Source organism: Megachile rotundata, chromosome 16 (genome assembly GCF_050947335.1).
Source record: "Megachile rotundata isolate GNS110a chromosome 16, iyMegRotu1, whole genome shotgun sequence".
Lineage (NCBI taxonomy): Eukaryota > Metazoa > Arthropoda > Insecta > Hymenoptera > Megachilidae > Megachile > Megachile rotundata.
In genome coordinates this window covers 7,568,285-7,582,210 of record NC_134998.1, presented here as the reverse complement: position 1 = coordinate 7,582,210, position 13,926 = coordinate 7,568,285, and the positions used below count along the sequence as shown (strand labels likewise).

At 36.5% G+C, this 13,926-nt stretch overlaps 1 protein-coding gene across 23 annotated transcripts in view; it reads left to right on the top strand.

Annotated features, from left to right (window-relative positions):
* Positions 1–13,926, top strand: part of dnc (phosphodiesterase dunce) — a 437,944-nt gene that overhangs the window by 381,605 nt on the left and 42,413 nt on the right. For all 23 annotated transcript variants that reach the window (XM_076540894.1, XM_076540886.1, XM_076540887.1 and 20 more), the window contains 3 exons: positions 6,722–6,823; positions 6,902–6,966; positions 7,039–7,151. In XM_076540894.1, coding sequence (XP_076397009.1) covers positions 6,722–6,823; positions 6,902–6,966; positions 7,039–7,151 — 280 coding nt within the window. The remainder of the gene's footprint in view (positions 1–6,721; positions 6,824–6,901; positions 6,967–7,038; positions 7,152–13,926) is intronic.

Below are 13,926 nucleotides of genomic sequence, written 5' to 3'. Positions count from 1 at the left end.
TATACCTAGTATGGCTACCTACTATGACTACTACACACGTATAGTACTATAAGTACTGTCACTATAGTTTACCTATACAGCTATACTAGTATAACATGAGGGATAGAGTATGTCTAATAGGGTAGTATAGCAACTGAGATGTGCTGACTCTAGAGTGCTAGCATAGCGTACCACTCAAGGTGTATACTTGATACTACCTTGGCACTATGCCTAGTGCTATACACCTATAGTACTTATAGTAGTATATATTATTCGTTTGTAGCAACAAATACTTATATTTGAGAAAAGTCACTGAAGAGATGAGTATCCACCATATGGACCAGATTTACCAACTGTGTAGTTCATGTGGATCAACCCTACCTTGATGTGTATACCTTGTACACATGTGTTCACACATGAAATCCTGTGATCATGTGAGCACACATGCGAACTTCCATATTAAAGCAATTTTGCTACAATTATAATCGTTTACAAACATAAGTAAGTGCACAGAGGCCTCTGAAATAATACCTGGGGCAAGAAGTCAGTGAACCCTAAAGCTAAAGTAGATCATGATCAGTCTAACACCACCGACCACTTTCCCAATCGATAAATCACAGTACGTTGCCAAGGTGAAATTAAGGATACTTCCTTGATCGCAATATCCACGCAGAAGGAAGCCTATTTCCCATCGTGTTTACACACAGCGAAACATCAAGAATCCGTTGGCAGCAGTGTTAGGTCGGTGTTTATCATCGTCGACATTCGCAGCACGCTCCCGTTGACCCAGAAACCGCTGGACCACCCTCGTTCTCATCAATTTTAGATGCGGACGAGCGATTCAGCGGGTCGAGTTGAATAAATACAGATAAGCCCAGAGATTCTTCCGCGGATAAAGTCATCTTCTAACGTCGAAAAGTTAAGAACATCCCATCGGGTCTGGTACACGTAGCCTACGTGACGCGGTTTCTTTGTCTCCGGAAGCTTTATCGATCAAGATACTTATTCTTCCGGATGAATTTTATTCTGCATTATCCTTCTGATTTCTCGTGCGACCCAGTTTAATGGGAACTCGCTCGATGTTTTATTGTTGCCGGGGCAATTTTGTCTTGGAATAGGTGTACATTGGGATTTCGGTGACTTTAAACGTTCCGGTAAATGGACCTGATCCTCTTTGAAGATGACGGAGATTGATTCGCTCGCCATGATCTCGTTGGATATTCAAGGCTTGCCAAGTTTCGCCTCGGGATAAGCTGCGGTGAATTTCAAATTGACGTGATGGTTTTGGCTGCTGGGTGATAAGTTAATAATTATTGGGTAATTGTGAAGCACTGTGTTGTGGCTTCAAATAACCATCCCCTTCATGGTTATTGTCAGATCTGTTAGTAGTAGATGTACTGTGTGGAATGGAGGACACATTCTGACTTATGATAGATATATCTGCTAGTAGTAGACGTACTATGTGGAGTGGAGGACACATTCTGACTTATGATAGATGTATCTGCTAGTAGACTATGTGGAGTAGAGGACACATTCTGACTTATGTGATCGAGGTAGAAAAGTGGATGATGTCCCCAAATTCTCAAATACAAGTTCAGCAAATCCTCAAATCGTCAAGGTCTTAAATTCCTAAATCCACAAACTCGTAGATCCTCAATTTGTCAAATCGTCCAGGTCACAAATCCACACGTTCTCAAATCATCAAGTTCATATCCTAAATCTTTAAATTGTCAAATGTATAAGTCTTCAAGATTCTCAAATGCATCTGTTCACAAATGCTGGAATCCACAAATTATCCAATTTTCAAGTTCCCATATGTCCAAACTCCCACATCCCCATATCGTCATATGTTACAAGTCCCAAATCCATAAGACTACATATGAACCAAACTCCCACATCTTCAAATCCACATATGTTGAAACTCCCAAATCTCTAAATTTGCATATCCTCACATGTCCAAACTCCCACATCCCCATATCGTCATATGTTAAAAGTACCAAATCCACAAGTCTACATATGAACCAAACTCCCACATCCTCAAATCCACATATGTTAAAACTCCCAAATCCCTAAATTTGCATATCTTCACATGTCCAAACTCCCACATTCCCACATCCTCACATGTACAAACTCCCACATCCCCACATCTTCACATGTCCAAACTCCCACATCTCCAAATCCTCACATGTCCAAATTCTCAAATCTCCAAATCCTCATAAGTCCAAACTCCCACATCCCCAAATCCTCACATGTCTAAACTCCCACATACCCAAATCCTCACATGTCCAAACTCCCACATTCCCAAATCCTCACATGTCCAAACTCTCAAATCCTCAAATCCCCATATGACCAAACTCCCACATCCCCAAATCTTCACATGTCCAAACTCCCATATGTTCAAATTCTCACATGTCCAAACTCCCACATCCCCAAATCCTCACATGTCTGAACTCCCACATACCCAAATCCTCACATGTCCAAACTCCCATATGTTCAAATTCTCACATGTCCAAATTCCCACATCCCCAAATCCTCACATGTCCAAACTCCCACATCTCCAAATCCTCACGTGTCCAAACTCCCACATCCCCAAATCCCCAAATTCCTCAATCCTCAAATGTCCCAACTCTCAAATCCCCAAATTCCCAAATCTCCAGGTCTCCAAGTCTTCAGATCTCTAAATACCCAAATACTCAAATTTCCAATTTCCAAACCCCCAAATATTTAAATTCCAGAATTCCTAATTTCTGAAATCCTCAAATCCCTAAACCCTTAAATCCCTCTTCCAAATTTCCAAATCCCCATATTCTCAAGTTCCCACCTCTCCACCAAGAATCCTCACCCCTCCATATATTGCCGCCATCACGCTTCACCGCTAACACTTCCTGTCGCATTCTATCCATAATGAGATAAAAGTCTACGTAATTATTAGGTGTAACGAATATTTCGATCATCCGGAAGTAATTCGATTGTCAATTAGAGATCTGTGAATTGATCCATGAACATCGATGACACCTTTAGATCCGCAGCGAACGGATGACCTGACCTGTAACCTTCGTGAAATTTCGCAATACCGGGCATAAAATGATTAACACGCGTGGGAGCTGTGTGATTTAATTAAAGTAAATTCCGCGCTCTGCCGATACCGAGGGAAATTGGAAACGAAAGCGGAGACGGCGACATGATATTCCTCCGAGGTGGAAAATAAATTTCAGTTTTGTTTGGATCGACGTCTGTTTTAATTAGAATATAATTGGACGAACATAAATTGCTCGATGATTGAATGAAACAACTTCCTCTTGATAAACTTTTCTAAATCAACTACTCTATGGAACGTTGTGTAATTAAAAAAAATTTCAATTTGAACCGAATGTGGAACGATTTTATAATTAACTGGATGTTATTGAAATTGTGGGTCGTTCTGAAACTTCGTTATTAGTGTGGTTAAAAATTGTAGTGGCTTTGAGCTTTTGAAATTTATAACATTGGAAATTGTTGGAAATTTATTGCTGCTAGGTTCTTCATTAAAAATTGTGAAATTTGTGAAATTGCAAATTTTTATACATTTATTGTAGCAATGTTCCTTATTTAAAATTATAAAATTGTAAAATTTGTAAAATTTAAAAAATTGCAAATTGTCATAAATTTATTGTAGCAATGTCCTTTATTAAAAATTATAAAACTGTCAAATTTGTAAAATTTTAAAAATTGCAAGTTGTCATAAATTTATTGCAACAATGTTCTTTATTAAAAATTGTAAAATTGTAAAATTTGTAAAATTTGTAAAATTGCAAATTGCCATAAATTTATTGTAGCAATGTCCTTTATTAAACATTGTAAAACTGTAAAATTTGTAAAATTTAAAAAATTGCAAGTTGTCATAAATTTATTGCAACAATGTTCTTTATTAAAAATTGTAAAATTGTGAAATTTGTAAAATTTAAAAAGTTGCAAATTATCATAAATTTATTGTAGCAATATTTTTTATCAAAAATTCTAAAATTGCAAAATTTGTAAAATTACTGAAATTATTAAAATTGTAAAATTTGTAAAATTACTAAAATTTGTAAAATTTGTAAAATTTGTAAAACTTGTAAAATTTGTAAAATTTCCAAAATTTCTAAAAATTGCAAATAATTATAAATTTCACTGCATCGTTCTCCATAAAAAATCGTAATACATATTTATAAAATTGTAGATTACTCTAAATGTCTCCAACAAAGCATCAAAAATTAATATTAAAATTTTGTCAACATTCACAACACCGTTTTCATCACAGTATCGTTTCGTCAATAAAAAATTTAATTTCCTACGAGTGTTCTTTTTGTCGGCGAAGAATCCGAGAGAATGGAACGCGGATAACGCGAACCGGCTTCCGTTTATTTTCCCGTGTATCATAAGGGACTTTTTCTACGATCTTTCTCAGAACCGATACTACGCTCGAATTTCGCGATCAAAGAGGAAGTTATACTCCATGCAACAGAAAAATAAATGTAGTTTGCATCGGCGTCTTTCCCTTCAGGTCCCCGTGGATCTCGTTTATTTTCTCTGTGTCGAACGAATTCATTTCTGTATCTCCATCTTGACTTACAATCGACTTCCGGCACTGCCTTACAGAATCGTTATTTTTTAAACAAATTACTTTTTCGGAAATATCTCAAGCTGTTTATTTTAATTAGACTGATTTATAAAATATTGCAGCTCGTTATTTTCGTTTGTGGTTCGTCAAAAGTAAAAACTAAAATTGTATCAACATGCACACGTTGATTAAGTGATGTACTGAACAAACCATGTCGTTTCTTTTGTCCATGAAGAAAATGAGATTCGGGTGCTATGTTACATTGAAATTACACGAAAATTGGGGTACGTTAATTAGATAATGTCCCTTGACAGTTACATTATCAAGTTTGGGAGTTAATTAGGTTAGGTTTACGCCGAACCGATTGAGCAGAAATTTTGGAAGAGAGAGCGTTTTGAGGAGAGCGATTGTACCGATGGAGTGGGGAGCTGGTAATATGGGCAATTAGGGAGATGGGAAATTTGCGAATATGGAGGGTTGGGAATAGGGAGATTGGCAAATATGGGGAGGTGGGAGTGTGGGAACTTGGGAATATGGGGATTTAGGAGTGTGGGGAGGTGGAAATATGGGGACTTGAAAGTATTGAGACTTGGGAGTATTGGAACTTGGGAGAATTGGGACTTTGGAGTATTGGAACTTGGGAGAATTGAAACTTGAGAGTATTGGGAGTTGAGAGTGTTGGGAGTTGAGAGTGTTGGAACTTGGGAGTATTGGAACTTGAGAATATGGGGACTTGGTAGTATTGGGACTTGGGAGTATTGGAACTTGAGAAAATTGGGAGTTGAGAGTGTTGGGACTTGGGAGTATTGGAACATGGGAGTACTGGGACTTAGGAATATAGAAACTTGGAAGTATTGGGACTTGGGAGTATTGGGACTTGAGAGTATTGGGACTTGAGAGTATTGGGACTTGGGAGTATTGGGACTTGGGAGTATTGGAACTTGGGGAAATTGGGACTTTGGAGTATTGTAACTTGGGATTATTGGGACTTTGGAGTATTGGAACTTGGGAGAATTGGAACTTGAGAGTATTGGGAGTTGAGAGTGTTGGAACTTGGGAGTATTGGAACTTGAGAATATGGGAACTTGGAAGTATTGGGACTTGGGAGAATTGGAATTTGAGAGTATTGGGAGTTGAGAGTGTTGGAACTTGGGAGTATTGGAACTTGAGAATATAGGGACTTGGGAGTATTGGAACTTGGGGAAATTGGGACTTGGGAGTATTGGAACTTGGGAGTATTGGAACTTGGGAGAATTGGAACTTGAGAGTATTGGGAGTTGAGAGTGTTGGAACTTGGGAGTATTGGAATTTGAGAATATGGGGACTTGGAAGTGTTGGGACTTGGAAATATTGGAACTTGAGAGTATTGGAACTTTGGAGTGTTGGGACTTGAGAGTGTGGGAGTGTTGGGACTTGGGAGTATTGGAACTTGGGAGTATTGGGACTTAGAAATATTGGAACTTGGGAGTATGGGGAGTTGAGAGTGTTAGGACTTGAGAATATGAGACTTGGGACTTGTTAATATTGGAATTTATAAATGTGAGAATGTGGGAATATAGAGTTCCTGAAACATGGACACTCGAAAGTGAGGAGACACCTACCTACGTTTAAAGCGAACGACCGAACCAACTAAGCGGAATGAGTCGCAACCCCAACGAAGGTCATAAAGCACTTTTCCATATATTCCACAGCTATTTCTAGTTACAATTAATGTACTTTACTTATTGTAACCTAACATTGCCACAACCCTTAATATTTTCAACACTGATTTCTTCTAAATGAAAGAATATTCTGGGCCGAAGAAATGAAAATAGAGTAAAACTTCTTCTTACGTCTTTATTAGGCAGGTGACGACCATAATAATAATTAAAAAACTACATTAGTTTAACAATTAAATTCGCAATCTAAATACTTGTTTAACCAATAAATCAGATAAGCAATCAGCAATAAATTCAGAAGATATTTGTAATGTAGATTCAGTCTAAAGATCGCGAATTTAATATATCTAAAATGGCGTCCAGTTTGCAAGAAGAAAATCCATGCCTGCATGTCCGTAGAGCGCAGCTTCAAAGGCTTCAACCGTCGACTTTATCATTAATTCCCCAATAACCCATAATTTTTACGCCGAGGGAAAACGTCTGATTGCGAATTTCCTTTTTGCAGCCATGGCGAGGACCTCATCGTCACGCCCTTCGCGCAGATCCTTGCCTCCTTGCGCTCGGTCAGGAACAATTTCCTGTCCCTTACAAATGTTCCCACGAACAAGTGAGTACCGTTAAACGTTATTAAAAAGTTAATTATAGTACCAGCTGCATCTTGATACGTTTCGATATTTTTCATCAGATCACGAAGGAGTAGCGGCGCACAAGGTAGCAGCACACCGCAACCACGGATTGTGGCACCTGGAGGTAAGGATTTCCTTTTGTTTCTACTGAAATAAAAGCTTGAGAGCTTGCTTTTATTTGATACCCGTTTTTCAGAGGAGAATTACATGAAACTGGCCGTCGAGACGATGGAGGAGCTGGACTGGTGTCTGGACCAGCTGGAGACCATTCAGACTCATCGTTCCGTGTCAGACATGGCCTCTCTCAAGGTAAGTTCCTTTGTTCCACGATTTTTCGAATCTAATTTCCTCGTTGGTGATGTAGACTTTTGGTTCAAATTGCTACTGTTCTTTAGGAGATACATTTTGTAGTTTGGATCCTTTGCACTGATGTAACAAGGCTGATGCACTGTTACTTCAGCCATGTTCAATTTTACTGAGATTTTTAGTAGTCTTCAATTTGCAGTTTGAGTACAATTATAATTGGAGTGGTTCTTTAGGAGAAACATTTTGTAGTTTGGATCCTTTGCACTGATGTGACAAGGCTGATTCGTTTCGTTCTGTTACTTCAGCTATGTTCAATTTTACTCAGATTTTTAATACTCTTCAATTTGCAGTTCAAGTACAATTATAATTTGAGTGGTCAATGATAGTACCAGATTCACATAACATTTCAACTGGCTTTGTTTTAATTTTGTAGCTCTGATTAGTTAATTGTGACATACACTACCGTCCATAAGTATCCGGACACTTGGTTTCGTTACATAAAACATAGTTGAACTTTGTACGAAAGGTATTTAGGGTTATCATATCATTTGTAATAATTATTATTATCTTTTTTGAGGTGTCGTAACGTAATAGAATTAATTTTTAAGTACAAATTATACAATGAAAGTGTGAAAGTAAAATTCATGTCCAGAAGTACAAAGTCCAAATTTGTGAATCTAATGAAACGCTTTCGATTCTAAAAAAAATTTTAATTTCTACTGTGTTTCATTTCTATGGTGCAGAACGTATTCAGAGGGTTCTTCGATATGTTTCAAGTGTTTGTAAACTGTTGGTAGATGTTTAGATTCCCTCAATGGAGATAAGAATGGAGGTAACGCAATGCACTCGACAGTTTCGGTTTAGTTCGTCTGTAGCTTCTTTTCCATCAAGATATGAGTTCCAAACGAGAATTATCAATCGAAAAACGTTCCAGTATTCTGACCTTCGCAGAAGAAAAATCGATTTTAGTTACTGTTGCAGATACTTGAATAACTTTCATGCAACGCGAATGCATATTTCGCTTGTGTCCGGATACTTATGGACGGTAGTGTACCTGACAAATTATAGTTGAAGAGGTTAAGTTTGTAGTAGTGGTCACTATAATAGGGTATACCATTTAAGTCGAACATTTAGATAATTCTTTAGGTTATTTATTACAGTGTAAAGTGACCTTGAAATTCATGAATGTTTAGTTTATTAGTTTTCTTCGATCAGGAAGATGTTTAGCATGACTACCTATTTTACATAGTGAATCTAGATGTTTTTAAGACAAACATATATGCACATATGCATATGTGTGTATATATAACATATTATACTTGTGTACATATATGTATATATATAACATATCATATGTATATACATATGTGTATATGTTACATATTATATGTACATACACATGTGTATATATTACATATTATATGTACATACACATGTGTATATGTTACATATTATATGTACATACACATGTGTATATGTTACATATTATATGTACATACACATGTGTATATATTACATATATGTACATACACATGTGTATATGTTACATATTATATGTATGTACATATGTGTATGTATGTACATGTGTGTATGTATATAACATATACGTATGTACATATGTGTATATCTATAACATATTATGTGTATGTACATATGTATAAAATTTGAAAGTATTATACACTAGTTTATACAGTACTATGTTAATGACATCGTTACGCTACTACCCGATAAAGCCCAGTGCAATATGCCATTATATCTCCAACAAAAGCCTTACTTTGAAGCTCGTGAATTTCTTCTGTTTTACCGGAGCTCTTTGTGCCGAACTTGCTCACAAAGCAGCCTTCCAAGGCGAGGGAACATTATTGAGCGCAATTATTCGCGCGAGACTTGATTGATATCGCCAGGAAGTAGAAGCTCGACAGCGAACAATCGAGCTGCCGTGTTTTATTTCTTTCAACGAAATGCTCTTTCTGTGGAACGTTGCATCCGAGAATAGTCTTTAAATTGATGATTTCGATGATCTTTTAGATTCGAGAACTGCCATTTTACAGATGGAGGAACTCTCTACAGTTTGCAGCTATTGTTCTACAATGCAGTATACTGCAGTATTCTGCAGTGCATTACTGTAGCAATATATTGCTATTCTTATTCACTACTGTATCCATATATTACTATTTCAATTCACTACTGTATCCATATATTACTATTCTAATAACACAGTATGTCGGAAAAGTAACAGAACTTTTTAAATTTAAGATAAACGCGCCATCTATTAAAACAATGTTATCTGAAAACAATATACCTCCCCTACAAAACAATCATTATTGGGATCGAGCAACGAATTGTAAACTTATAGCGTTAATGCGACAGAACCTTCCGTCACCGTGTCACAAAATGGCGGGCAAGCGCAACAAATTGCTCGCGTTGAATATTGCGAGGATCTTATCAAAACAGCCAGACGAAACTGTACATTCCTGGAATCAATTGTAACTAGTGATGAGACTTGGTGCTTCAAGTATGAACCTCAAAGCGCCAAAGTGCTACGTGGAAATCTCCAGGCTCTCCAAAATCAAAAAATTGCGATTCCAGAAGTCCCGAGAGAAGACAATGTTAATTTGCTTTTACGATTCTAAAGGAATTATACTTCGGGAATTCGTTCCACAGGGACAAAATGTTAATGGCGAATATTATCTGGGTGTTATGGAACATTTGTAGAAGAGGATCGTTCGAGCGCTGGGAAGTTGGTTTCTGTTGCATGATAACACACCATGTCACAGAACTACTCTCAAAAATACAAAATGGCACCAATGTAAGGCTAGTGGCGGCCTCTAAGAATCTAGTGGAGACCTCTATAATTCCATCTGAAGGCTTACTTCAAAATTATTTGTAAAACGAGAGTTGAAACTACAATAGTTAATATTTTGTTAAAAGAAGATTATCGTTTCTTCAAAAGAGCTCTCTAAGAAATTTAATCCTTGCAAGAAAAAGTTTGAGTAGTAAAATTAGACTGAGATCTCAACGTACCTTCTCAGTTACCAGCAACAGTATTTAGCACATAGTAACATCATTCAGATAGAACAAATAATTTTTTTGTTTACTACAAAGCGACCTTGAAATGACCTCGGTCAAACTTCGTGCGTAAACCATCGAAGTGGAAGTTTACATAAAAGCAACTGTGATAATAAAATAGGCGCCTGATTTGTCTATTATTTTAACTGGTATGTTCGATAAAACATACAGTTAGACAAAATTAATGTCGCAGTATGTTATGCAATGATTTCTTACAGAACGTAGTTTTCAAGTAGATTGCATCTTTGTATCTCGGTAAAATTGTCGTCGTGTTAATGAGGATGAAGGAGAAGGAAAAACAAACCGTGTTCTCAAGTGTGTTTACTGTAATGGGGATACACAGGAGTCGGACGATGATAAAAACGTTAGGAAGTACCGGTTTGCCATTGCATAACGGATTGCCTCGAATTGCGCCTCTGGCGTTTTTCTTGTATACCTTCACGACTCATCTGTATACTCAAATTTTCCGGTTACTCATTATGTGAGTTACGGAGAATTATACTGAGACACGTGTCAGTGACATAGAAATCTAGAGACATATTCAGTGACAAGTCAAGGTGATAATCTTGATGTTATTTTAAGATCTTGCAAGCTTGAAATATTTTATTTGACTATCATTTAATAGCAAATCAAATTTCCAAATTCTCAAGTTTCCACAACACTGCGTACCTGAATCTGTAGATTCTCAAAAAGCTAAATTCCCAAAGTTCTAAATCCCAAAACTCCTACATCTCTAAGTCTTTAAACCCCCAAATACCTAAATCTTCAAATCCATAAACCTCCAAATCACTAAATTTCCAACTTCGGTTCCCTAGGAAGAGGAAGTCTGAAAATATAGCCTATTTGTTCGTCGATTTCTATTCTTGTAACAGTCGTTCAAATTTCGCGGCACAAGGAAGTCGATGAGCCTCCATTGTTCCCGGTGAATCTAATTAGTTTTATTGCGCCCGCTTCAGGTTGAATTCTTGGAAAATCAAGCTGAAAGAATATTGACCGAACAGCCTCGACTGATTCCTAGAAAATCCCATTTTTGACCATGTTTTCCGCGAGGAAATTCGCATAAGTTCGCGAGGCACGTAGTCGGGTCAAGGTAGTACGTGAAGCTTTGGTCTTGCTTGTTTCTCCTTCAGTTTCTGTTTTTACACCCCTAATCAAGGTGTTGGAAGCTATTATTGGTGTACTAGTGTGATACACCCATATACTTTATTACTTGCTTCAATCCTATGTATTATGTATACATACTGTGTACTGAGTATACTATATACTTTAGTGTACTACTGTATTCTATATAGGGATGTATACACTAAACTCTTCTTACATATCTTTGTAGTAATAGACATTATGTACTACCATTCACTAGTTGCTATTATACAATTATATGCTATATGCGTATGCTATATGCATACTATATGCTTCAGTACACTATTACATTGTACTGTACGATAGTATTTTCTTGTTATAGCACTACATACTGCTACAAGCTACTATACTTTATTAAACATTCATATATGGTACCATACACCATTTGGCGAAGTATATTGATATTATATAATACACTACATAATTTCATATTACTACAAACTACTATTACTAAACCTTGCTATGTGACACTATACGCCACACACACCATATGGTACTCTATATTAATATTGTATACTACCATACATACTGCTTTACATTATTACATAATGCTATACGATACCATACTAATTATATATTGCTATATATTATTACACATCACTGAACACTAGTAGGCCACAATGTATGCCATTGTTCATTATTGTATATTATAATTGTATCATATACAGTGTCACTGCATACAGTACATACCTATAGTTGTTAGTCTGACAAGCAACTATTATATTCCATTATATTCTATCATGTACAGTATCGTTGGATACTATACATACCTATATTTGTTACTCTAACAAACAACTATTATATTCTATTATATTCTATCATGTACAGTATCATTGAATACTATACATACCTATATTTGTTACTCTAACAAACAACTATTATATTCTATTATATTCTATCATGTACAGTATCGTTGGATACTATGCATACCTATATTTGTTACTCTACCAAACAACTATTTTATTCTATCAAATACAGTATCATTGTATACTATGCATACCTATAGTTGTTACTCTAACAAACAACTATTATATTCTACTATGTCCTAACATATAATACTATCATTGCATACTATGCATACCTATACTTGTTACTCTAAGAAACAATTATTATATTCTATTATATTCTATCATTCTCTAATTTACTCTACCTTAAACTCTTTTAAACTTCTTTACATATAATGCTCTATTATACCACTATTTTTCAAGATGGCTTATAATACATGTGCATATTTACCATAAACTACCCTTCCGCATTGCGTACTACAAAACTATCAAAAAAGTATTTCACTCAATAAAAAAAGTATTACACATAAACTGAAATTATTCAAGGCAACCACAGAGAACATTACCATCGTATAAAGCCGCATCTGTGTGAAGGATGCTATAAAATCTACAATAGTCACGTTTTGATTCGTATCCGCGCAATTGCGCAAACTCCCCTGTGTTTACGTCCGTTTTACGACTTGTTTTCGTTCGAACACGGCCTCGAAGGAAGTTAAAACTTTCAAGCTTCGAAGCTTCCGACTGCCGACTTTGACCCACAGGTCCAGTATGATGCTCGAGAGAATCGGGTTACACAATCGGGCGAGTTTCACGGCCAAGGCTCGCATGCAGATGTCAGTAGCGGTGTATTCTGGGTAGTGATGGCGCAGACGCTTGTTGCGCGAAGACAGAGATGGCAAACAATGAATTAATACTATTTACATCGTAAATTATGGTCGTTAATCGCTGACTATCTCTGGGTTGTAGTCGAGTATACGTAGTAAAATCGAATTGCGCGGTTTGTGGTTTGATACGATTCGCTAATCTTTTTTGAGATTCGCTGGATTATGTCTTTTAGATTGATGGCATTTCGTGGGTGTCAAAACCCCACATTTTGATGTTTGTGAATACTAAAATTGCCAAACGTGTTTGAAATTAGTAATTTCGAGGTTCTCAAGTTTTCTAGTTTTTAAATTTTCAAATTTCCAAATTCCTAAACTTCTAAAACCTCAAATTTTCAGATCTCTGAATTTCCAAATCCTCAAATAACCAAATTCCCAAATTTTCACATCCCAAATTTTCAATCTTCTAAATCCTCAGAATTTCAAATCCCTAAACTTCCAAATTCTAAAACCCCCAAATTCTAAAACCCCCAAATTCTCAAATCTCCAAATTCTCAAACCTCCAAACTCTCAAACCCCTAAATCCCTATATCTCCAAGTCCCTCAATTTTCAACTACCCTAACCTCTAAATTCCCAAGTCAAATTCTCAGATCCCCAAATCGCATCGCAGTAGCAACAACAGACCGTATCAAGCATGATAAAAATAGTGGCAAATATTTTCGGAATCTCAACGTGTCGTATACTAAACGACGAAAGCACGTACGTCGCACATCCTTGATTTAGCGCATCGATCCATAACCTGCAAAACAGAGTCTGGTACTCACGATGTTTACCAAACGTTAATGGTTATTGAGAGCTCAAGGAAAGTCCTGGCAAACTTTGAGAACATTATTTATTCCTGGTAATAAACAAAGGAGATGTGGAAACTCGTTCACATGGTAGTCATTTACACATCTTGAAAT